General features: G+C 35.0%; 1 protein-coding gene across 1 annotated transcript in view; it reads right to left on the reverse strand.

The window, feature by feature from the left end:
• The window catches only part of FRAS1 (Fraser extracellular matrix complex subunit 1), a 483,962-nt gene that overhangs the window by 333,484 nt on the left and 123,758 nt on the right, over window positions 1-26,720 (reverse strand). The window contains exons 3-4 of the mRNA XM_012552056.2: window positions 8,735-8,842; window positions 347-439 (exon numbers count right to left, since the gene is read on the reverse strand). Coding sequence (XP_012407510.1) covers window positions 347-439; window positions 8,735-8,842 — 201 coding nt within the window. The remainder of the gene's footprint in view (window positions 1-346; window positions 440-8,734; window positions 8,843-26,720) is intronic.

The raw sequence follows: 26,720 nt of genomic DNA on the forward strand, positions 1-26,720 counted from the left end.
CCCCATTATGTAGCCAACAATGAAAGCTACCCTCATCAACAAAATAAAAATTCACAATTACATAATGCCTTAAAGGTCTGGAAAGTGCTATCTGCTGACAATCTGAGGAGACAAGCACCATTATTATTATTATCCCATTCCCCAGATGAGAAAAATCAGGAACAGAGAAGTTTAAGAATTTGACTCAATTCATAAGAAGTAGAATTCCAATCTAAATCTTCTGAAAATATGCTTAGCAATTTTTGACCTGCACCAGAGCACCTTCATGAAGTCCACAAGAACATCTCTGTCTTGCCATGATGAACAATAAAATCAGAAAATAACCCAACTGCCGGAAAGCACTTACCCCATGGGTCTTCCCCTCATGATGGCACAATCCTGTGGTTCTCAAGACACATTCTGGGCAGCACTGGTTGGCAGCTATTTGAAGCACTTCTCCCTAAGTATTTTTAAAAAACATGAATTAATTTTTTAATTTAAAAATAAGGAGGCAGAACTCTTCACTGAACCTTGTGTCAACAAGTATACACTCAATCTTGTATGAACTTTCACCAAGTAATGAAATGGATCTTTCCTTTCTAAGGTGAGCCTTACAGAAAAAATAGACTGCCTCATTAGGTTCTTCCCTTAAAAACACATAAACTCTACGGACAATATTGCTGGTCTATTGCATTTCATATTAACCTGCCCTTACAGTCAGAATTTGTAAGCATCCAGTCTGCTGCTTATGGGACATAAAGGGCAAAGAAAACAAATATGTCTTTTAAGATTAAATGACTTGCCTCATACTCATTTATATACCCAACCAAAAGGTGAGACAGGAAGCAAGAAAAACCAATGATGTCACAAGATTCTGCCTGAGCCAAAAGTTTCTCACATGCCTGCATGATAAAGGCCAAAACAAAAAGCATTTAACAGAAGCATAAATTTAATTTTAAAAACCATTTTTACTACTTTTTTATATTTCTTTGAAAATGAATAGGGATGATTTCAGAAAGGCCTGGAGAGATTTACATGAACTGATGCTAAGTGAAGTGAATAGAACAAAGAGAACCCTGGACACAGTAACAAGAAAATTATGTGATGACCAACTCTGATGGAAGTGACTCTTTTCAACAATTCAGGCCAGTTCCAATGGTCTTATGATGGCAACAGTCATTTTCACCCAAAAAGAGGACTATGGAGACTGAGTGTGGATCACAACATTTTTGTTGCTGTTGCTATTTGCTTGCTTTTTGTTTTCTTTCTCACTTTTTTCCTTTTTGATCTGATTTTTCTTGTGCTGCATGATAATTATGGAAATATGTATACAAGAAGTGCAAGTGTTTAACATATACTGGATTACTTGCCATCTAGGGGACTTATTGAAGGAAGAAAGGGGAAAAAAATTTGGAACACAGGATTTTGCCAGGATGAATGTTGAAAACTATCTATGCGTGCATTTTGAAAATAAAAGCTTTATTCAAAAAAAAAGATAGTCTATGGCTCTGAAGTATTGACACTCATGGTGCTTTCAGAATTTGGCAATTATATTCCAAACAAAAGAAAGTTATAATCCCAAATTTTTGGATGGACAGACACCTAGTGAGACTATCATAGAAAGTAATGGTTTCTCTTTTTTTAAAAAAATTGCAGAGGACTAGAAGGCTAGAGTGACTTAAGTATATCCCTAGGTATACTTTGCTATAGCAAAAACAAAAGGTATAGCATGGTTATGGAAATCAGGTGATGGGCATGGGGTGGGGAAGGCATAACTAGGTGACACAATGGAAAGAACACTGAGCCTGTAGTCAGGAACACTAGAGATGAAATTCTATTTCTGATACTTCCCAGTTGTGTGACCTTAGGCAAGTCTTCCTCAGTTTCCTCATCTGTAAAATGGAGATAATAATCACTCTTACTTCCCAGGATTATTAGGAAGATTAAATGTGATAATTGCAAAGCATCTAGTATGGTGCTAGCTATTGGCCATTATCATATAATAAATGAAAAGAGAATATGAAAAGACATAAACTAATGAAAAATACTCTACAAGAGGTTCTGTCTTAGACATGAAACCATATCTACCTCAGAAATCATGGACTTATCCACAATTCAAGGAAATTAAGAAAGGAAACATCTCTCCTGGTACAGGAAAAAAACTTAGAAAACTGATGAATTACAGATACAGAAACATATCAATTCTTGCTACCTGCAAAGGTAACAAGATAGTATGCATGCTCTGGGCTCTAGTGTATCAGATCCCAATATGTTAATGCAGCATCAGCACCAATTCCACTTTATTCAAGATATTAATAGAATATAGAAAGAACTCAATATTTGCACATTTTGACCATCCATATGTCCCATGCAGAGTCAAGGGATGATAGAGAAAAGCATAAGACACTGGTTCCGACTTCCAGGGATTGAGCCAAGATGGCAGAGACGACATACGTTTCTCTCTGACTTTCTCTATAACCCTCACACTAATTAAGAAATCTAGCCTCCAAATTAGCACTAGACCAGGAGAACCCACAAATATTGGGTGTGCAACAAATTGTCAGCAGAAGATAATTTCAAAGATCACCAGAAAAGGTCTGTTTCAATTAGAAATGGGAGGGAGGCAAACAGGGCAACTAGTATAAATGTCATCAAAGAAAGCGCAGAGTCCCAGGGTGGTACTCTAAATCACTATTAATCAGAGAAATGCAAATTAAGACAATTCTGAGATACCACTACACACCTGTCAGATTAGCTAAGATGACAGGAAAAGATAATGATGAATGTTGGAGGGGATATGGGAAAACTGGGACATTAATGAATTGTTGATAGAATAGTGAATCAATCCAGCCATTCTGGAGAGCAATTTGGAACTATGCTCAAAAAGTTATCCAGCAGTGTTACTATTAGGCTTATATCCCAAAGAGATCTTAAAGCAGGGAAAGGGACCCACATGTGCAAAAATGTTTTGTAGTGGCAAGAAACTGGAAACTGAGTGGATGCCCATCAATTGGAGAATAACTGAATAAATTATGGAATATGAATGCTATGGAATACTATAGTTCTGTAAGAAACGACCAGCAGGATGATTTCAGAGAGATTTGGAGAGACTTACATGAACTGATGCTAAGTGAAATGCGCAGAACTAGGAGATACATGGCAACAACAAGACTATAGGAAGATCAATTCTTGTAAAGAGCAGGAACTCTGTATGATTGAGTGGAGTTGATAAGACAATGGTTATCTAGTTTAGCATGTGAGTTCTCTAGTTCAGTATGATTGATTTAATCCTAAAACAAGGTGTTAACTCAGTAGAATTAAGATAATAATTCCCTAGTACTTAGTGTAGTTGTATAAGTTGACACCTATTCAGAGAAGATTGACACCTGCATTGATGTACTTATAATAGAGCATGTAAGTGCTAAGAAATCTGGGAGGGGAGACAGATTTCAAGATAGAGATCGCCCTAGTGGCTTTCCTGCCTCCTGCACTTTTTCACTAAAACCAAGACCCATTTCAGAAGGCCTCCAGAAAGCTAGACTGGCCCCAGGGGAAGGAGACAGTCTATGGAGACAATGAAGTCAGGGACTTTATCCCTGACTGGTGATTATTCTATTGAAAACAAGGCTGGTCCTGAGACCTCCAGAAAACTAACAATGGCATTATAAATTCTGATGGACTTGGCTTTCTTCAACATTGAGATTATTCAAACCAGTTCCACTTGTGCAGTGATGAAGAGAGCCATATATACCCAGAGAGAGGAACCATGGGAACAGAGTGTGGAACACAACATAGCATTTTTATTCTCTCTGTTGTTATTTGCTTACCTTTTGTTTTCTTTCTCAGTTTTTTTTCTTCCTTCTTGATCTGATTTTTCTTGTGCAACAAGATAACTGTATAAATATATATATGTATGTATGTATGTATACATATATATATATATTGGATCTAACATGTATTGAATTACCTTACAACTAGAGGAGGGGTGGGGGGAAGAAGAGGAAAATTTGGAACAAAAGGTTATGTAAAGGTCAATGTTGGAAAAATTACCCATGCATATGCTTTGTAAATAAAAAGCTTTAATAATAATAATAATAAAAGAGCACTGGTTCCTCAACTTCTGAAATAGCTCCTAAGGATATTTGATTTGGGGGATTCCCCAGAAATAGAAAAAGTGATGATGGCAGAAACTCAGCAAGTGAATAAATGTGTTTTCACTTCAAGAGTGGAAGGTTCCTTAGTTGCAACTCACAAGATCCAGCTTGTAATTCTATATCATTCCGAAAACAATCTCAGAAAAATTATTTTGCAATGGATAAAAAAAAATATCTTTCAGGAAGCTGTTGCCTAATAGCATCAATAGAGTCCAATAATCCCATATGCATGTTGCATAGTAGTAATCCTGAAGAAGAAAAGAACAACAAATATGTGTCAACCAAAGTTGTCAAACACACATATTTGGGCTGCATGTAGTACACCACTTCCAAGTGCTGTCCAAACCAGATTAAAATACAACTGGGAAATATTTAACAAATTAAATATATAACAGAATATAGATGTTAACATGTGGTTTTCTAAGTCAATGTGCAGTTCACAGTGAGATATATATATATATATATATATATATATATATATATATGGCTTTGTAGTCCTCATTTCTAATTGAGTTTAACACAACTAGTGTAGATTATTAGACTTTGAATCAGTATATTATGCCTAGAGTTCAAGACATCTTTAATTATCTGGTAGACAGCCAGTGGTTCTCAGAATTACATAAGGACTATCTCCAGATTATTATGACAGAGAAAGATAAGAAGACTGCTTTGATTTGCCCAGAAAGATTTCATTAGTTTAAGAACATGCTCCAAGACATCAGGGAGGTATCAGCTACTAGAATCCTATGATCCTAGAATAGAGAAAGAAATTAAACATGAAGTACCTGTAAAGTTGGCATACCTTAAAGATATTGTCTCTGGGGAAAGGCTGGAAAAACATGAGTAAATACTAATGAAAGTATTGAATTGACTAAGAGAAAATGACCTAAACTTCCAAGTGCAGTGCCTTTTATATAAAGCCTCTGTTAAATACATGGGTAACAGAATCTCAAGGAAATGTGAGTATTGACTATGTGTTCTTTAAGATATCAGGATTTTTCTGAAATTTGATAGTTATTATTGAAAATTTGTCAAGAATTATAGCACTAAGGGTAGCTAGGTGGTGCAGTGAGCACCACCCTGAAGTCAAAAGGACTGGAGTTCAAACCTGACCTCAGACACTTAACACAGCATAGCTGTGTGACCCTAGGTAAGTTATTTAACTCCAATTGCCTCAGCCAAAAAAAAAATGTTTAAAAAAAAGAATTATGGCACTATTCTAAACCATCAGGTGTTATCATTCAAGCATGAGTGACTGAAGAGAAACAGGAGCTGAAAGGGCAAGAAATGCAAAATTGTCTTAAAACCAAAAAAGCACTTTGGAGACAAGTAGAGAGAGAGATTTGGCCATTTGCCTCATACATGCACCTGTGCTAGTCTATAAAAATCAAAACAAACTCTTTGTCTTATATACAAGCAAATGACAGGTTGGAAAGCTTGGGAACAGTGTTATACTAAGAGAATGATGGTTGCCAGAAACCTGCTGAATGTGCCTGAAAGGTGCCTATATCACTTCGATATATATATACTGAAATTCTTTGTTTTGAAATGAGTAGTCAGTGACAAATTAAAAGACAAAGTATACAAGGTGAAGTTGCAAGTATGGGCCAACAACAATCCACTGACCTGAACAATATCCAGGCTTGCAACAACCAGTTGGCAACACCATCTTACTATGAATTCTAGCATACAGGGTTAGATCTAAAAAGGTCAGAATGATACCAAAGCTAAGGTGATAATTAAGAAGAAATAAAAGCCTCATATAACACTCAAAGTGGTGGGTTATAAGCAGATATTAGGTACAGCTGAAAGCCTAGGACTTCTGCTAAACTACATACCTGCAGCATATGTGAATCATACTTCCCTGAACCAAATTCATCTGTCTCAATGAACCAATCTCAGTTGTCTGAAGATGACTGAATAGACAGAGAAAGAGTAAAGGAGTATAAGAACTGATACTAGCCAAAAAATGAGAGAGAGATACCAAAAGATACCAGTCTCTTGAAGACACTTTTATGTTGAAAGGTAAAATGAAATAGGATATTGTAACATTAATATCACACATGGTACCAAGAAGCAACTGGTACTTGCAAACTGCTTAGTTCCATGAAAGCTTTACAGACTGGTCTTTTGATTCATTCGCAGTTCTTTGATCACACTTTGATCCCTTACTTCACTATGCAATAACTTACCAGAAGGATCTCAGATTAAACGTTTGGAACAGTCCCACCAAAGTTGACACAGGTCTTAGATTCATCTCCCAGAGCATATCCAGTCTTGCTGCCCATTGCCCCATCATCAGTTTTTTGCACAACATATTTTCAAAGAAGCTTTAAGCCCTGCTACAATCCTTGTCTAAAGTCCCACTTGGTGCTACCAGTTTTAATGAAGTGAAGAAACACTAGAACATCTTTAAACTTTGGAATTTTATTTTTACTTTCTTCATCATTGATATGTTCAACATGGAAGCTGGATATGCCTAGAACCTTACTGTTGTATTAACTAGGAATCTCTTTTTTTATGGGAAGCAATTGGGGTTAAGTGGCTTGCATACAACTAGTATGTGATCATACAGCTAGTTAGTGTTAAGTGTTCTGAAGCTGGATTTGAGCTTCTGACTTCAGGGCCAATACTCAATTCACTATACCTTCTAGTTGCCCCCTGAGAGTCTTTTAAAAGGTGTCATTAAACAATTTAAACTAGAGTGTAGGTAAGAACCATATTTGTGAAAGAAAGAGAAGCATTTAAAAAAAAGACACTTCACATATTTAAAATCAGACACAATATAGTTTTACTTTAAAAAAATAAAAAGGTTATTAGAAAAAATATATTCCCTCAATATTGACATGTAGGAGACTGGGGTAGGAAATGAGAATTACATAATTTGCATGAAACTGGAACAAATGGAAGTTTTCTGAAAACAGATAAAGTAACTGCAGTATTTCTACTTGGCTTAGTTTGACAACCTCAAAACAATATTGGTACAACCCAAACTAATATACTATCTAAAGGTCTTTAGAAAGTCAAATCACATTTTCTATTCAATGGAGATTTGAAAAAAAACACCTCATATTTAAGAGATATATATCTTATCTGGAACTTCAAAGTTCTAGTTTCTGAGAGTTATGTTTAATAATAGCAACATAAACATAAGAAGATTGAGTCTTTAAGATATGAGGAAGGTGAATATGATTTAGTCCTGCACTTAGTTGATTTAATCTTAGGATTTACTAAAAATGATTAAAGTTATTAAAACTATATTAAGTAGTGACAAGATATTAAAGCTAACTAAAATTTTGGTCACCTCTCTATAAAATCTAGACATGTTTTTATAGAATTAAGGGGAATTCTTTTAGTAGGTCTTTTCAGGGCTTTTAATAGCTAAGACCCAGAAAGAGTGCCAGGGTATCCAGGAGTGGAATCACTTTGTAGAAGAGAACTTTTCAGGGTTCTTAGAGGAAATTTTTCCCTGATTGGCTTGATTGGCCATCGTGTTAACTTGCCTAAAAGGATTCACTTCGTCTAAAACTTAAGAGTTCAAGACTTATTTGAGGGAACAAAGATATAAATATCAAGCAGTGAAAGGAAAAATTTTCGTGGAGAAGGAAAATCTGAGCACCAGGACCACTGATAATATATAATATAGGTGTCTATAAAGCAGAGTAGAACCTTTGAACCCAACTGTAAAACTTATCCAAGTGAAACATTGTACCGGCTAATGCTTTCTAGGACTCTTCAGAAAGTTTAAAAAAAAACTTTCAAGAAACAGGAATATAGAATTACCTTTACTATATATACATTCTACACATGTGTCATGACTACTTACTCTTAAGTTTGAGTTCATTTTTCCTACATGTAGTATATATTCCAAAAAGAAAGCATCTCAGGTGTATGGGAGGAATATTTTGTAGCTATTATTTGTTACCAAATCAATACAGTACATTTCAATGCTGCACACTAATTTTGGCTGTTAGCTGACTCTTAATAAGAAGCATAATGGAAGAGGGTCCTATACTAGTAATACCCCCCAGAAACTACCAATACCACCATTCAATCTGCAAACTTGCAAGTGATAAGTGGAGAATAGTTGTAAAGAGCTGTTACAAAAATAGAAACACAGAGTCAACATATAAATCTTAGGAAACCAGTTGACTGATATCAAACTCTTCAAAATAGTGGTTCAAAGAACAGAATTGGCTTGGGTGGTAAGCATCTTTAATGGTTTACAAGAGAGTATGTTTACAAGAGAATTTACAAGAATAACATTCCAAGAGGCTGTTAGATTTTAACAGGGTCTCCTCATCAATAGGAAAGATATTTTGTTGATTCTTTAAGATAACAAGCAATGGTCAAAGACAAACGTTTATTGCTGCAAAGGCCATTGAGAGTTCTAAAAGTGACTGTGGGTTCACCATGCCTTGAAAATCACTAAATCATACAAGAACTGGAATTGAAAAAAAAATTAGCAGTGTTGCACAACATCACCATACAAAGTAGTCAGAAATTGACTGGGGGCTTAAAAGATTCTTAACCACCAAAAAGATCCAGTAAAAAATACTGATGTTTCATACAGTATTTTAAATATAAGGTGAAGATCTTACCTTCTCAAAGTCACACTGAGGGTTTTTGCAAACAACAGGCTTGCAGACAACAATGTCACCATGGCAACGACAATCCTGGCATGAATCAGGCTTCCAAACAGTGTCATCCTGCAAAGAAACATAAGTTCTGAATTTAAAACCAATCATTCAGAGTATAGGTACAGCAGGAGTTACAGGAGGGACTGACTAAATTAAAAGGCAAAAAGTAACAATAAATCATAAGCACTTGTGATATTTGTTCAGCAGTGATTAACTTCCTACCAAATCAATAAAATCAGTAATCCATCTCAGGAAAGTTAGGTCTTAGAGAAAAAAATCAGCAAAACTAATCAATACATCAATAAAGGTGAAGATATGGAGAAAATACAATACCGTGCACTTTCCACTTCTACAAAAGGAGTAGGGTAAGAGGTATGTGACTTTTAAGTGAGAAAGAGATAGTGATTCTAAGAAACAAAGTTATTCATATTCCCTTCAAATATCACAGAATTTGGAATATGATCAATGACTTGTACAGGGACCAATTTTTTGCATTATGAAATCAACAGTGTCCTTGAGTCACTAAAAAACTCAAATGAAGGGAACATGTTGTCTTGAAAATTAGCTTTATGTGTATGACACCCTTTCTATTTTCTTCTCTCACTATATAGCATATATTCTTGCATCAGGAGTTCTTTTCTGATATCTATGAACTCATTTATCTTTTTATATTTTTATAACTTTCAGTGTAATTGGTTTTCTCTATAACTCTATGCCTTCAAAAATATTATACTTCGCTGGATCTGACAGCAATAGCTTGCAACTTCTATTACCAGTGAGAATAAGGCTGGTGCATTACTTGAGTTTGGGAGTTCTAATCTAAATTATAGTTCAAGCTGATTAGGCATGCACAGTAAGCCTGATCACCAATAGGTTAAGTCCCTAAGAGTAGGGGACCACCAAGTTGCCTAAGTAGAAATAATCTTATCCACATCAGAAACTGAGTAGGTCGAAGCTTCCACACACTGACCAACATTAAGATGGGTCCCATATGTACCTGTTTTACTTTCACCCTGGGTTAGATATGATACAGTTTCCAAAAACATCTGGGAAGGGTTACAAAAATTTTGGCCAGATTGTCAAAGGGGTCAGGTCCATGGAACATAAATGTTTATGAACCTTCAACCTATATTGTTTTGATTTATCATCTTCTGTCTGCTTTTGTCGTGTCTTTACAAATAAAAATTTTGGACTTAGAATCCATAAGCCCTCAATTCCAATCCTGCCACAGACAATTATTAGCTGAGTACCCTGGGAAGTCAATTGCTCTGTGCCTCAGTTTCCTCAAGTGTAAAAATAGGCTATAAATAGTACCTATTTCCCAGAATTATTGTAAGGATAAAAATGAGATATTTTTTACAAACTGACTGATACTTTATATCATTATAGAACATTATAGAAATGCTAGTTTTTCTGTATAAATATGTATACAAATATTGTATTTAACATAAACTATAACATATTTAACATGTATGGGAGTATCTGCCATAGGGGAGGGGATGGAGGGAAGGAGGGGAAAAGTTGAAACAGAGGTTTTTGCAAGGGTCAATGTTCAAAAATTACCCATGCATATGTTTTGTATATAAAAAGCTATAATTAAAAAAAAGAAATGCTACTTATTTTTGTTGTTATATCACTAAGATGAAAAAAAGTAAAAACAAAACAAAACAACCAAAGTTTAATCTTTAAACATTGTCCCAAGTCTATCTTGAAACAGAATATTTTCTGTTAACTTAACTATAGCCCACCCCTCATCTCCTGAGAAAAACTCGAATCAAAGATGAAAGCACCAGATGAAGTAAATATGATCAGTAGGGGGAGTATATGAGCAAGCCCCAAGTCCTCTAGTGTCTAAAGGACAGAAGGCATCTCAACACATGGACGGATCATTCCTCCTCTGCTCAGGCCAGGTTTTCAACATCAATCCGGCATCCAAAAGCAAAAGTAGCAAGTTCTTTTCCCACAGTCTACAGCTTGGGGACTCTTTTATCCTCCACACAAATCAATAAAAAGAAATATGTAGAGTTCAAATAATTTTTAATATGTAACTAATAAATTATAAATTACATAGACAATCTCTTTATAAGTAGTTCTCACTCCCCACCTTTCACCATTTCCCTTTCCATGTTTTACCCTTGTTTTTCTCAAATAAAAAATCTTCCCAAAAAATTAGCAACATAGCAGCACATGAAGCAAGTAAAGTCAGGTAGTACTGAAGTCCTGGCATGAGGGTGAGGATAGAATAGATTACTACCACATCATTCTACCCAACACAGGTAATATCACTGCCCTAAAAATTGGAGATATATATAAAGAATGTGCTCATTTTAAGGTAAAAATGTTTAAATAAAGATTTATTAGTGTAACATGCTAGGTATACAAAATAAGAAACATATAACAAAGTAGAATAGTGTTCAATAAATCTAAAGACCCTAGTTAGTGGGTTAAGGACTCCCTATTAAACAGTTAGGAAAAATAGAAATATGATAGAATTATGTTCACACCAACAATTTATATCATAAACCAAAATAAATTCCAAATGGAAACATGACTTAGATATAAAACATTACATTACAAAAATATTAAAGAAGTAAGGAAGAAAATACCTTTAAGATATACAAATATGGGGTAAGGAAAATCAGAGAGAAAAAAAGACCAATTTTTATTACCAAAAAATATTTACATAACCCAAAGCAGCTAAAACAAGAGAAAATGGGTAACTAGGAAAAATCTTTGCAGTGAGTTTCAAAAAAAGTCTACATACAAGACATATGAATAAGAGCCATCTCCCAATTGATAAATGGTTGAAAGATATAAGGGCAGTTTTTCTAAGGAAATCTAAATTATTAATAGCTGTATGAGAGAGAAAATGCTTCAAATCACTAATAATTATATGAGAAATGCAAAAATGAAGCAACATTGTAGCTTTCCTTCATGTTTATTACATTATCAAAGTTGACCAAAAAAAGAAAATTACAAATATTGAAGGGTTATGGGGAAGACAGATCTATTGATGCACAGTGAGTGCAGTTAAGAATTAATTGGTCTACTACACACCTGTCAGATTGGCTAAGAGGACAGGAAAAAATAATGATGAATGTTGGAGGGGATGCAGGAAAACTGGGACATTGATGCAGTGGAGTGGTGGATGAATCCAACCATTTTGGAGAACAATTTGGAACTATCTCAAAAAGTTATCAAACTGTGCATACCCTTTGATCCAGCAGTGCTACTATGGGGCTTATACCCCAAAGAGATACTTAAGAAGGGAAAGGGACCTGTATGTGCCAAAATGTTTGTGGCAGCCCTTTTTATAGTGGCTAGAAACTAGAAAATGAATGGATGCCCATCAATTGGAGAATAGTTAGGCAAATTGTGGTACATGAATGTTATGGAATAGTATTGTTCTGTAAGAAACGACCAACAGGATGAATACAGAGAGGCTTGGAGAGACTTGCATGAACTGATGCTGAGTGAAATGAGCAGAACCAGGAGATCATTATATACTTCAACAACAATACTGTATGAGAATGTATTCTGATGGATGTGGATTTCTTCAACAAAGAGAAGATCTAATTCAGTTCCAATTGATCTATGATGGAAAGAATCAACTACACCCAGAGAAGGAACACTGGGAAATGAGTGTGAACTGTGTGCATTTTTTGTTTTTCTTTCCAGGTTATTTTTACTTTCTGAATCCAATTCTTCTTGTGCAACAAGAAAACTGTATGGTTCTGAACACATATATTGTATCTAGGATATACTATAACATATTTAATATGTGTAAGATTGCCTGTCATCTAGGGGAGGGAGTGGAGGGAGGGAAGGGAAAAGTTGGACAGAAGTGAGTGCAAGGGATAATGCTGTAAAAAATTACCCATGCATATGTTCTGTCAATAAAAAGTTATAACAATATTTTTTTAAAAAAGAATTAATTGGTCTAGTCATTCTGGGAAGCAATCCCCAAAAGTAACTCAACTGTGTGTATGATCTGACCCAATTATACCAATAACCTAGTGACACTCCAAAGAAATCAAAGAAAGAAAAAAAGGACCCATGTGCGAAAAATATTTATAGCAGCTCTTTTGTCTATTAAAGAACTAAGGACTTATCCATAAATTGGAGTATATGAACAGATTAAGGTATATGTAAGTAATACAATACTAATGGCATAAGAAATGATGAAAAAGATGGTTTCAAAGAACCCTAGGGAAAGTTCATTTTGAAAGTCTTAAGAACTCTGATCAGTTCAGTGGTCAATCATGATTCCAGAAGTCTGGTGAAGAAGAATGCTAACCATATCCTAACACAAGTGATAGATTAAATAAACAGAATGGGACATATAACCAACATGGGGATTTGTTCCATTTGACTATTTGTATGAAAGTTTCATCTTTCTTTCCCCCCCCCAATGTGGAAGAAGGGAAAGTGGGGAGGAGAAAAAAATAAATTCTTAATAACTTTTAAAAATAAGATATAATTTTGGAAAAAAGAAAAATGCTCCAAATTGTTAATTATTAGAGAAATATAAATTAAAGCAATTCTGAAGTGGCATCTCACACCTATCAGATTTTCAAAGACAACAAATAAGAAAAAGAACAATTGCTGGAAGGATTTGAGGAAAATTGGCACAAAATTGTAACTGTTGGTGAAGCTGTCAATTGATCCAACCATTCTAGAGAATATTTCTCCAAAATCTAAATTCTATATAGCCTTTAACCTAATAATATCATTACCAAATAATATATTATAGTGGGATCAAAGAAAAAGATCTTAGAAACAGATATTGGAAAGAAATCAAAGAAAAATCTTAGAAATAAGGTCAAAAAATGAAAAAAATTACATAAGCACAAAAATAATTAAAATTCTTTTGTTAGTATAAAAAAATCTGTGGACTAAGGGGGTACACATAAGTGAGGAATGACTGAACAAATTATGGTATGTTAATGTAATGGAATATTATTGTACCATAATGACAAAAAGGATGGCTTCTGAGAAGCCAGGCAAGACTTTGTGAACTGATACAGAATTAGGTGGGCAGAACCAGGATAATAATGTATATATAAAAACAACAATGTGGCAAAGTCTTGAGCACTTATCAATGCAAAATCCAGCTATAATTCCACACAGGATAGGGCATGATACCTACCTCTTGACAGAAAGGTGATGGACTTATATTACACAATAAGACATAAAATTTTCAAATGTAGACAAGATAGAAATTTGTTTTGACTATATACATAATGTAGATTTATGATTTCATCCTCTCTGGCACATATTTGGCATTTGTTAAATTCAGAATTATTAAAAGAGAGAAAATATATAAAAAAGAAGGAAGGAGATATGGCAATGCAGAGAATTTGTGTTACTATCATATTAAATTTTATACATACTTTTTAAAATTACCTAACAGAAGTTCACACTATATAAAATCCTTTTTTTGTTCTTCATATCATTAAATACTCATGTTGTTTGTTATTTTAAAAAATTAAGGAAAATAAGATCAGTTTGGCATAATATCAAATTAACACATGCATTGAAAAAGCATTATTTTTTCTTCTCAGATCTCACAAGTATAGAATAACTCACCTATAAAATGTTCTGGTTAACCTAGACAATTTACTGGGAGCAGTGAGTTTAGGGAAAGAGAAATGATGCCTTTGAATGATACACACTGTGTATCTAATCTCTTCAGAGTGTAAAGGGATATCCAAGAAAATTGTCCCAATCTGCTATAACAGGACAACTTCTCATGGAACTAAGCATATGTTCTTTGTATCTAAAGGAAGAGATGTGTTCTCATTACATGTTTAAGGTCTTATCCTTTGAAATAATGAAGTAAAGGTATCCATGGTCCCTGTAACTGCCTATTGTGTTCAAAACAATTAGCAACTAGGAGAAACTTTTGTTCTCAATCTCTTCCTCTATTTTCAGTGTCTTATTTAGGTTTCTACCATCTCTATCTAGGACTACCAGTGCAGAGAGGGAATCTCTTCCACACACATACACCTGTTTGAAAGCAATATACATATGATAGCTGAAAAATGTAATTGCCTATGTGAGCTTCTAGCATAACCTCAAGTCCCAGCTACCTCTCCTTTATGTGACTTCTCAGCAAAGACAACCAAGTATCAGTCCTAAGATGGATGTTGACAATCCTGGCAGCTACTCCATTAGCTCAAGATGTCCAAGTCAATGAGAGACGTTAGCAAAATGTGGTTACTACAGCTTTTGGGGTATAGGGGCGGGTGCAGAGAAGACTAGTATCTCTAGGTGAGAGCTGCCAAATCCTCTACAGGGCTGTTTTCCACTTTTGGTGTCTGTCTGATCCACCTAACACTCACCTTTGACTCCAAATAGCTGTAACATACATAGCTGCACACCTGATTAAACTATTTCAGCAGATGGGCTAAACTAAGTTGAAAGTAACTAAGAGGTCTCAGTTGCAATGGTGAGTTGGGGAGGGGTGTCTATCCCCAGCATATGAAGACTTTTCCTGATGGAATGGGTAGATAAAAATAATTTGTTCTAACAGTCACAAAAACATGTGGAACAGGTGCTGTGACGCAATTAGAGCTTGATAAGCAAAGTCATCCACTGCATCTCGAATCATCACCAGTTGTCTTGACTCTGGGTCAAAACAGTAGCAAACTTCAAGATTGATTTGATGAAAATGATGGGGAAATTCAGAAGCTGATAAATGAAAAATAAGAACTCTACAGAGTACCAGCAGGGCAGTTCATCCATCTCTAAGAAGGAAACATTCAATTCTATCAAAAATAAAGTACAATCAAAACTGAGATGCAGGATTTTTGGTTCGGTAAGAAAGCAGATGAAATTCAATTTTATGCTGAGAGTAACAATTCAAAGCATTTTTATGATGCACTGAAAGCTATTTATGAACCAAAGACCTATGCTGTCATCAACTACTCAGAGCTGATGGTGACACATTAATTAGTGATAAGGACATGATTCTAGAGAGATGGGCTGAACACTTGCAAAGTGTTCTCAACAGACAATTGTTCTCATCAATCAATTGTGAAGCTATTGACTATTTATCTCAAGTTGAAATCAATTACTCTCTAACTGAAGTTCCAACTAAAGGAGATATTGAATGCCATTAGAATACTTTCATGTGGTAAAGCACCAGGTACTGATTCTATTTCAGCTAATATTTACAAGGTAGGGTGGGTCTATTGCTCATACAAAAGCTGACTGAAATTTTCTAGATTATATGGCAAGAAGAAGTTATGCTCCAGGAGTTCAAGGATGGCTCCACCATCAATCTCTAAAAAGAGAAAGGGAATAGATTGTCCTGTAACAATCACAGGAGTGTTTCTCTCTCAGTTGTTGCTGGAAAGATTCTTACCAGAGTCCTCCTTAATATTCCTCCTACATCTGGAAGAAGGTCATCTACCTAAGAACCAATGTGGCTTCAGAAAGGGTTGAGGAACAGTGGATATGGTATTTGCTGCCTGACAAGTCCAGGAGAAATTCCAGGAAACAGATCCAAGGCCTTTGACATTGTCAGTTGTAAGGGCTTATGGAAAATTATGTCAAAATTTGATTGTCCAGAGAAGTTCAAATTCACGATGGCATGCTTGTTAAGGTTCTTGACAATTGTCTTAGGAAGATTCTGAAGATCACCTGACATGATAAGATACCAACACTGATGTCTTTTCTCAAATTAAACTGCCAAGCATTCCAACTCTACTGCAGAGAGCACAACTCTACGGGACTAGCCACATTGTTCAAATACCAAATGTATGCTTGTTAAAAAGACTATTTTATGGAGAATTCATAGGGCAAGCCCTCACAAGGTGGTCAGGAAAAAATGACACAAAGATATTCTCAACATGTCTCTTAAGAACTTAAGAATTGATTGCATGACATGGGAGAACTGGTACAGGACTGCCCAGCATGGCACGCCCTTGTAAGAGTAAGAGCTGTGTTCTATGAGCCAAGCAGAATTGAATTAGAGCATAAGAAATGAAAAATGTGAAAAGTTAGAGAACCCACCTTAAATATTCATAAAGACCATTTATTTCCAGTCTATGGCAGAGAATTCTGAGCTCTTATTGGTCTGATCAGCTACAGTTGGACACACTAATTTAACTCTAACATAGTGATGTCATTTTGATCCTCTTGGAGAACAAAAGTCAGAAACTAACCAACTATAGCTCTGCAGAATTCTACAAATTGACAAATGAGCCCTGCCTACCTGATTGGCCAAAACATACAGATCCTGAGTGAGCTATTCAGATAGACTGTACAAATCTGAGGTCAAAGTAAAATGTTTACTCAGCAGAAGCACAAGTCAGCTAGGGGGTCTTTCCTATATCTAAAGAAAGAGTAGGATTAATGGCTATGTGATGTTTTAAGTATCTGTTAAAGTGCACATTATTTTTTGTGTGTGTTGTCAGTATTCCTTTCGCAATAGAAAAAAAATTATTCTATATCTGATATCTGCTACTTTATACATTAAATAACTTTTCTAGAACAGATTCTGTTCATCTTTTTAGAAGAAATCTTAGCCAATGCTTAAGCTTTGTTTAAGAGATTTTCCCAATAGTTTTTTCTACTCTGGGTTGTAAATGTAATAAATCAGAAAGTATGTGAAGAGCCTGATCCACTCATTTGGAGAGAGTGGTCAGCTCTACACAGGAAATATATTTGGGAGACCCCAATCTAAGTGAGCCCATAATTAGAGTCTTCAGAGAGTAATAGGTTCATTCTCTGAATCCTGACTGGTAACAGATATTTGAATAATATTTCATATATTCCATTCTTGTTCTCATTTTACTGAAGTAATCTCAAATACCTATGCTCATTTCAAAGTGTATCTATCTATTTGTTGTACCTCTTTGATTAAACTGCAAATTCTCAATAATTTTAATTGTATTTACAATACTATTTCATTGTTCAAATAAATTTTACTTGAAAAAAATATTTCTCCATTTGGGCACTGACTGACAAAAACATTCTTCAACTTACTGTCATCATACAAGCTAATGATCTAATGTTAATTTTAAAGAAAATAAACTGCTTTTCTGCTGAGTGAACAACCAAATATTTTCTAAGACAGTATGGAAATTTTACAAATCTTTTTCTAACTGCATAACACTGCTTCATAAGAGACACAAACACTAGATTTCCTCAATAGGCAAAATTTTACAAACAAGTTATATTCTTTTTTTGGTTCCTACATTTTATTTTATTTTATTTTTATAATCTTTTTATTTTTCAAAATACGTGCAAAGATAGTTTTCAACATTCATCCTTGCAAAACTTTTTGTTCCAAATTTTCTCTCTCCTCCACCTTGCCCCACCCTAAACAACAAGCAACCTAATATATATTAAACATGTACAATTCTTCTAAACATATTTCCACATTTATCATGGTGCACAAGAAAAATCAGATCAAAAGCAGGGAGGAATGAGAAAAGAAAAAACACGCAAGCAAACAACAAAAAAGGATGAAAATACCTTTTGTGATCCACATTCAGTCCCCATAATTCTCTTTCTAGATGGAGGTGGCTCTCTCCAGCACAGATCTATAGAATTGGCCTGAATCACCTCATTGTTGAAAAGAGCCACATCCATCAGAATTAATTGTCGTATAATCTTGTGGTTGCTGTGTGGTTTCTGAAATCTTTCTACTAATTATTTCTTACAGAACCATAATATTCCATATCATTCATATACAATAACTTATTCCACCATTCCCCAACTGATGGGCATCCATTCAGTTTCCAGTTTCTTGCCACTTACAAAAAGGGCTACTACAAACATTTTTGCACATGTGGGAGGTTTACCTCCTTTATGATTTCTTTGGGATACAGACTCAATGGAGACACTGCTGGATCAAAGGATATGCACAGTTTTATAGCCTTTTGGACATAGTTCCAAATTGCTCTCCACAATGGCGGATCATTTCACAACTCCACCAATAATATATTAGTGTCCTAGTTTTCTCCACATCTCCACAAACATTTATCATTATCTTTTCCTGTCATCTTAGCCAATATGAGAGATGTGAAGTGGCACCACAGAGTTGCCTTAATTTGTATTTCTCTAATCAATAGTGATTTAGAGCATTTTTTCATATGACTAGATTATGGCTTTAATTTCTTCATCTTAAAATTGTCTGTTTATATCCTTTGACCATTTATCAATTGGGGAAGGGCTTGTATTCTTTTTTTCCCTTTTTTGAATTGACAGAACATATGCATGGGTAATTTTTAAATATTAGACACTTCTGTTCCAACTTTTTGGAAGGGCTTGTATTCTTATAAATTTGAGTTGGTTCTCTATATAGATGTAAATTCCCTTCCCCCCCCCCCAGTTTTCTGCTTTCCTTCTAATCTTGGCTACATTGGTTTTGTCTGTACAAAACTTTATTTTTATATTTTTATTTTGTTTCAATATTATGTATATAATCAAATATTTAATATAATCAAAATTACCTATTTTGCATTTCATAATGTTCTCTAGTTCTTCTTTGGCCACAAATTCCTTCAGAAGTTATATTCTGTATGTTATTACTACAGTTTGGTCACTTCATCCTATCTCCAAAATAAAAACATTTTAGTAAAATTCATCTTCCTAAGAAAGCCTTCAAATGAAGTACTAATTAAGGAATTCAACTGAGAAAATCATGATAAATAATGAAAATATGATCTGTATCAAATTTCTCTTTAATAAAAATTAATTAAATCTACTTAAGCATTGCATGTTCATATCAATATATACATATCTGACAACAACAATATCCCCACTACCAACAACAAAAAGTGCAAACTAAATTAGGTATAGTATAAAGACTGCTAAACTTGGGAGTTCTAATCCCACCTATGACTAGATATATAACAAGGCACTGAATAGAGGGGCACAATGGCTTCACTTTTGTCATTTACAAAATAGGGATGACCTTTTTTGTAGCTGTCAAATGATATCACCCATATAAAATGCCTTCACAACTTCTACATATTATATTCATGTCAATTATTTTGAAACCAACTAAAAGCCTTTCAATTTGCCTTCCCAAAATAAGTGCTCAATGTAACACTTAATTAGTACTATGCAGTAAATAATTTATGAATTCTTCCCTCAGGAAGAATTTTGGGGGGAAATAAAGCATCATTTTCAAAGCCGCTGTATTAACTGTCACTACATATTATTTCAACTGAACAGTGTAATAACTGTACTTTAAATATTGATTAAATGTATAATTTTAGCTCTCAGGGCTTCTCAGACTACAAATGAAAGAGAAAGTTACACTCTTTAAAAACTCCTGGGACTTTATTTCTGTCCATAGTTTTAGTAAAAATCACATTCTCTCCAAAAGAAAAAAGAGGAGGTGAGATTTATAGAACTCAATTACTCTCCATGCAAAGAATAAAATTGGGAGCCCAATGGTGAGAAGTAATATACAAATATAGTCTATCAATTAGCATTTTAGGTACCTACTGTATGTAATGGATATAAAGTAGTTCAGTGGATAGATCACAAGGCTTACAATCAAAAAGACTCATCTTTCCAAGTTCAAATACAGCCTCAGATACTCACTAGCTTTGTGACCCTAGTCAAGTCACTTTACCCCGGTTGGCTCAGTAAAATGAGATAGAGAAAAAAATGGCAAACAAATCCAGTATCTTTGACAAGAAAACCTCCACAAAGAGTAAGACACTGAAATAAAATAAATCACTTTAGAACTTTAAAAGAGAGGGGGGGATGGTTATTAATCCTGCATAAATTCTCTCCTTTTAAGAATATTAACCATATATTAAATGCCAACTAAAAGAGAGCAAATCATCAATTAGAGATGTGATTAAACTACTTCCTTCTGCCACATAATTGCCTTCATTGAGTAACCTGCCTTTTGACCCACTAAACAGTCTAAGTGATCATCCAGAACGATCAGCTCCCCCAGCTCTCTAATATGATGAACCTGGGGCAGCAAGATTATCATCTTTGAAAAGAGAGCCAGCAGGAGTTACAGATCAGACAGCTGCTGTATATAATTCAAAGCTACTTTGCTTTGTTGAATGACAGGGGACTGAAAAAATGGGCTGAATTCATCAGCATCACGGCTAAATGCGAGTGTATGCATGTATGAACGGGTGCACTGAGGCACGTACATCATAGACAGTAAGATGGAAAGGGGAAGGTCAGAATAGAATCTCCGACCTAATAATACTCTGTAAACTCAGGGTGCACTCAGACTGATATCTTCCAACAACCTATAAAATGAGGTGGCTTAGGTCTTTTATCTATATTTCAACAAATGTGATTGAGTCACAGAAAGAGATTAAGTCACTCAGATAAAATTGTTTATTACTAAAACTGCCTGGTTTGGGGAGGACTGGGGGGTGATTTTTGGCACCTCACATTCAAAGATTTGTTTTGCTCAGTCCTAAAACACAGAGCTAGGAACAATAGCAGAAGGTAGATTGTGGTTTGAGGGGAAGATGGCATTTCCTAAAACTTGGAGGACTCCAAATGTAAAAGGAACAGACTCATGAAGTAGTTTCTGAAAGCCAAAGGTCTTCAAGTATAAGGTTATGTGATAGAGTAGAGAGCGTACTGAACCTGGAGCCAGGCAGCCCTGAGGTCAAATCTAATTTCGTACATTTACTTGTTATAGGGCAAATCATCATACCTTTGGCTGTCCCAGTTTTCTCATCTATAAAATGGGTGGAAAATATCATTACATACTGGGTTGTTGGGAGGACTAAATGAAATCACATCACTAAAAGAGCTTGCAAAAAGTAAAATGCTGTAGCATTATTATAGACTAAGTAACCTTCACACACTCAAGCCTAACTTTGAAGGCCTTTCTTAAAATGGTTCCAATCTACAAATGGAACTTTTTTCTGAATCATTTTCATAGACTAACTCCTGATCATCCAGCCAACACTGGCTACCCCAGTATTCCCCAAAGTTTTTATCCCATTCCTCACTTTCACACATTTATGCCCTCCCTATAATGCTCTCCCTCCATATTCCAAATGCCAATGCCCAATCCTCCCTCCAATCTAACCCTAACTTTAATTTTGCATTTAATTACTTTGAATATATTTGTATTTCTTTATATTTCTGCTGCATATAGTTTAAATGTTATTATCTCTCCCATTAGAAAATCAGTTTCTTATGAAGAAGAATGAATGAATCTTTCATTCTTTATGCTTGGATTCCCAGGTACTAACACAGTACTTAGCACATAGTAGGTGCTTAAACAACACCTAAGGAATGGTTGAGTGTTCAGCTTAAACTCCATGAAGCTTATCCTAAGGCCAACCACAATTCTCTTTATATTGCCTTGGATTACCCAAAGAAAATAGGAATTCCATATTTTGCTTTTGTCTTTATGGTCTCAAAGTGTCTTCAAATAATGCCTTCCACTAAACAATATATGATTAATAAATGTTTGCTGATTTGAAAACTCAATATAAAATTTTTTGTATGTGGTGAGAAATTTGTTTCGGGTGAGAAAGGATTTTTGATTATTAAAAAATAAAAGTGTTTTTTTTTTTGCAAAATACTAAACATTAGGTAACAAACAGTTCCTCTCAAGAGTCAAACAGAAGGCCTCTTTTTATTGACATTGCTACATAGGTATCTTCTCTAAGCAATACATGATTAATAAATGTTTGCTGATTTGAAGACTAGATTTAAGGGTTTTTTTGTATGTGGTCAGAAATTTGTTTTACTAGACTATGAACGTCTGTAATAGAAATTTTAGGATTTTTTTATTTTCATTGGAGTGAGAAAGGATTTTTGCTTATTAAAAATAAAAACATGTTTTGAAAAATACTAGACATGAGGTAGCAGTTACTCTGAAGGGTCAAACAGAATGTCTCTTTTTTAGTAACACAGCTAACAAAGGTATTTGGAAATCACAAGAGACTAGGCCAGGACAAAGTATCTGCTTGGCAATTCCCCAATATACTTTGTTTCATGAGTTGCCATAACTCGTGGGACAGACTACTGATTATAAACCTATCAGTCAGCACAGTTTATGATGATGTCTTCTGTGGTAGATATAGACTATTGCCAGAACCATTCCTGGAGTTTTTCTAACATTATAGAAACAACCAGAATTTATACGCTTCAGTTTAAGTATATAGAATCCAATGTCCATGAAAGGGCATCTAGATGGTATAACAGAGTACTGGGCCTGGAATCAAAACGAAGTACTTTCCAAGTTCAAATCCAGCTTCAGACACACAAAACTAGCTTGTGACACTGAGTAACAGACTTAACTTTTTGCCTCAGTTTCCTCATTTGTATAGTGAGCTGGAGAAGAAAATTGCAAGAAAATCCCAAATGACTGACAAAAAATGACAACTCAAAAAACAACCTAGAATTACCCAGTCAAGAAAAGAGATGAGAGTAGTAAATACTTTCAAAGAAATATAATATGGATTGCAAAATTGTTTGAGTGATCCTTCACTTTTCTATATCTCACTTTCCCAATAGTTCTAACATAATTTTGCCATCTCAAACCAAGAATTCTCCAAAACAAACAAAAAAAAATACTCATAAGTTTTCAGAAATGTAATTAAGGATAATGTGACAGAAGTAATAGTCTGCTTCATATTTCTACCTTATGCAATTCAGATATTGGGAAAGTTCCAAATAGAAAATTTTTCAATTATTTCTTTTCCTCTGTCAATTTACAAATGGTATTTAAAAATTATGCTTGACACCCTCTGCTTCCTTTTCTACCACTTTGTCACCATCTCTGCAGAAGTAATAAGAGTCCACTAGGATTCTGTGCTGTTTTGCATTTTCCTTTGTTTCATAAGTTATCATGTCAAAAAATCCATCATCAAATGGCCAGCCTACTGGGACTGAGCTTCTCTATCTTAAGCTACACTTCTTCCTGGGAAATACTCAAGCTTTTGCTGGGACAAAAAGCAGGTTCTATCCATTTTGGACCTCTCCCTTCTTCTCCTAGCCAGCAATAATTATCTCCTAACCAGGTCCTTCAGAGAAAAGCACACACCACAACCTGGGGGAGCACTGTCTCTGGGTCTGATTTATTCTGATTTGTGGAAATCTCATTATGTAGCTGGCCTTAAATCATACTTCATGCCTGTCTTAAGAAAAAGATAGGAAAAAAATGCTAAGGATTGGTCTCAGAGCCTCTCTTCCCCCATCCTGCCTACTTTTACCCTTCTTCCTTATTTGTTGGTTTTTTTAGCCATTTTTCAATTATGCCCAATTTTGTGAGAACTCGTGTGGGAGTTTTCTTAGCAAAATTACTGGAGTACTTTGCCATTTCTTTCTCCAGCTCATTTTAATTAAGTGATTTGCCTAGGGTTATACAGCTAGTAAATGTCTGAGATAAGATTTGAACTCAGGAAGATATATATTCCTGACTTCAATCCTGGAAGTCTTTCTACTACATCTTCTCCTGCCCCCGCTTTCCCTTAAAAGTGGTCAAACCACAAATCATTATCCTAATGCTATTCGAACCATGACTAGGCTAAAAAAAAAAAGTTTTAATCCCCAAAATAACATCAGTTTCCTTAGTCCCTCATCCAAGTCCATGAACTCCACCCATTTGCTTAATACAAAAAAAAGCTTTCTGGAACCCCATGGCATCAGACCAGCCTACTGGCTACTTCAAGAATCACCATACAGATACTCTTGAAAATCCTTCCTTCTCCTTCACCTCTTATACTTCTAATGGATAAGCCTCTAATTTTGATCATATCACTCCTCCAATGAATAAATCTCAATAAAGAGCTGTGATAATTTTTTAAAGCACTGTATTGCTCTGATATCTCTCATATCAGAACAAGTCCTAAGCCAAAAAAAAATAAGTAAAATAAAAATAGCACCCTGTTCAGCCATCCTTCAGCACCCGAAGGATTTTGTTATTTGTCTTGCTAACGTATCACTTTCCATATCCACTTTGAGAATAGAATGAAATCAGTACTCCCATACCTACTGGGAAAGGATTTGATAATTTGATAATTAAACTACTCTACAACTCTATTCAATATCAGTGATTCCTTAGACAAAAACTCCCCTATGGTCTAAAGCCTCAATTAGAATATAAACTCCTTCCAAGGAAATCATAAAGGAGGGGAAAGGGCCCACACATGCAAAAATGTTTGTAGCAGCTCTTTTTGTGGTAGTAAAGAATTGAAAAATAAGTAGATGCCCATCAATTGGGGAATGGCTAAAGAAGTTGTATGAAGATAATGGAATATTGTTGTTCTATAAAAATGATGAAAAAGCTGATTTTAGAAAGGCCTGGAAAGATTTACATGAACTAATACTGAGCAAAACAAGCAGAACCAAGAATATGAGGTCCATACAACAACAAGAAAGTGTGATGATCAACTATAAAAGACTTGATTCTTCTCAGCAGTTCAGTGATCCAAAGTAAACCCAATAAACTTTGGACAGAAAAAGCCATCTGCATCCAGAAAAAGAACTAAGGAGACTGAATGTAAATCAACACATGTTACGTTGACTTCTTTTTACTGTTTTTTTCTCTCCCATGGTTTTTCCCTTTTGTTCTGATTTTGCTCTCCTAGATGATTCATAAATAAATTTATTTATTTTTATTTAAATAACTGAATTAAGTAATTAAATACTTTTTGAGTATTTTAGTTAATTAATTAAAGCAACCAAAAAAAAAAAACAAGACTGTAAGTTCCTTGAGGGAGAAATGGTCTCACTTTTTGTATTTTGTCTTCTCAGTACCTATCACAGCTCCTGGGGCACAATAGATATTAAATAAGTGACTACTTACCAATTCATTTATTCATTCATTTCAGCAAAATAGAGCTTGCCAGAACTTGTGTTCTGCTGGCAGAAACCTCAAAAATCTAGGGATAATTCCATGCCATCTTGAGACATCAGAAGAATGCAGCTGTCATTTTATTTCACTTCTCAAAAACAAAGTAAGCACTTAACTCAAAACTTCCACCAATTAAAATGATCTATCACCCTTGTCATTTAGGAAATTTCTATCCTTCACGGGAAGATGAAAAGACAGCTATGTGTTCAACAGTCTTGTTGGATGCCTTTGGTATATAACTACTGTAGCTATTTTGAGAACCTTGCATCATTTGTGATTATGTCTCCTTGGCTCCAAGAAGCTTCCCTATCTCTGACTAAATGCTAGGCTGTCTGGTCTGAGTTTATCATTAGCACAACTACCAATCAATTGGTCAACAAGTATTTATTAAGTGCTTTCTATATACCAGGCAGACTGAAAGAGTAAGGGTATTCCAAGAAAGGTGAACCTGACTGCTTACTATAGAGGGGAGGAAGGGGAGGAAAGGGAGGGGAAAAAATTTGTAACACAAGGTTTTGCAAGGGTGTTCACCCTTTGAACACAAAGGTGTTCAAAACTGTCTTCAATATTTTGAAAATAAAAAACTATTATTTAAAAAAAAAAGTAAAGAAAAGACGAACATGAGCAAGGACAAAGAGGCAGAAAGGACTATTTGTAGGGAATCAGAAACCAGTCAGCTACATGCTATGGTGCAACTCTGTTGGCCAACTTGACTACATCAAGAATCCAATTCAATGATGGCTTTTGGCTCTGGATTATGGAGGAAAACCTATGTGTGAGTTTCATAAATAGTACCAGAACATTAGTGCTATTCCTAATGCTCTCAAAAATGATAGGTTGGGGATGTCATAAGCTTACAGGAAAGCCAGCTTTTATATTGGGATATCTTCAAAGATGATAGGTTGGTTTTTTTTTCAAGGTTGAAATTTAAATAAGTCATTGAACAATCATAAACCTAAACATAAAATCACAGCTTCTCTTTCAAAACGCCCTTGCATCCTGTGATTTGCTGATCTCAAAAGCTTATCTATTTAGGCAGCCCTTTTTTAAGCATGATTGTCTGCTAAGCAATGAATAGCAACATGACAAAAGGACAGACTGCCTAGGAACAGGAAGCCCTGATGC

The sequence above is a fragment of the Sarcophilus harrisii genome, chromosome 6 (assembly GCF_902635505.1).
Source record: "Sarcophilus harrisii chromosome 6, mSarHar1.11, whole genome shotgun sequence".
Lineage (NCBI taxonomy): Eukaryota > Metazoa > Chordata > Mammalia > Dasyuromorphia > Dasyuridae > Sarcophilus > Sarcophilus harrisii.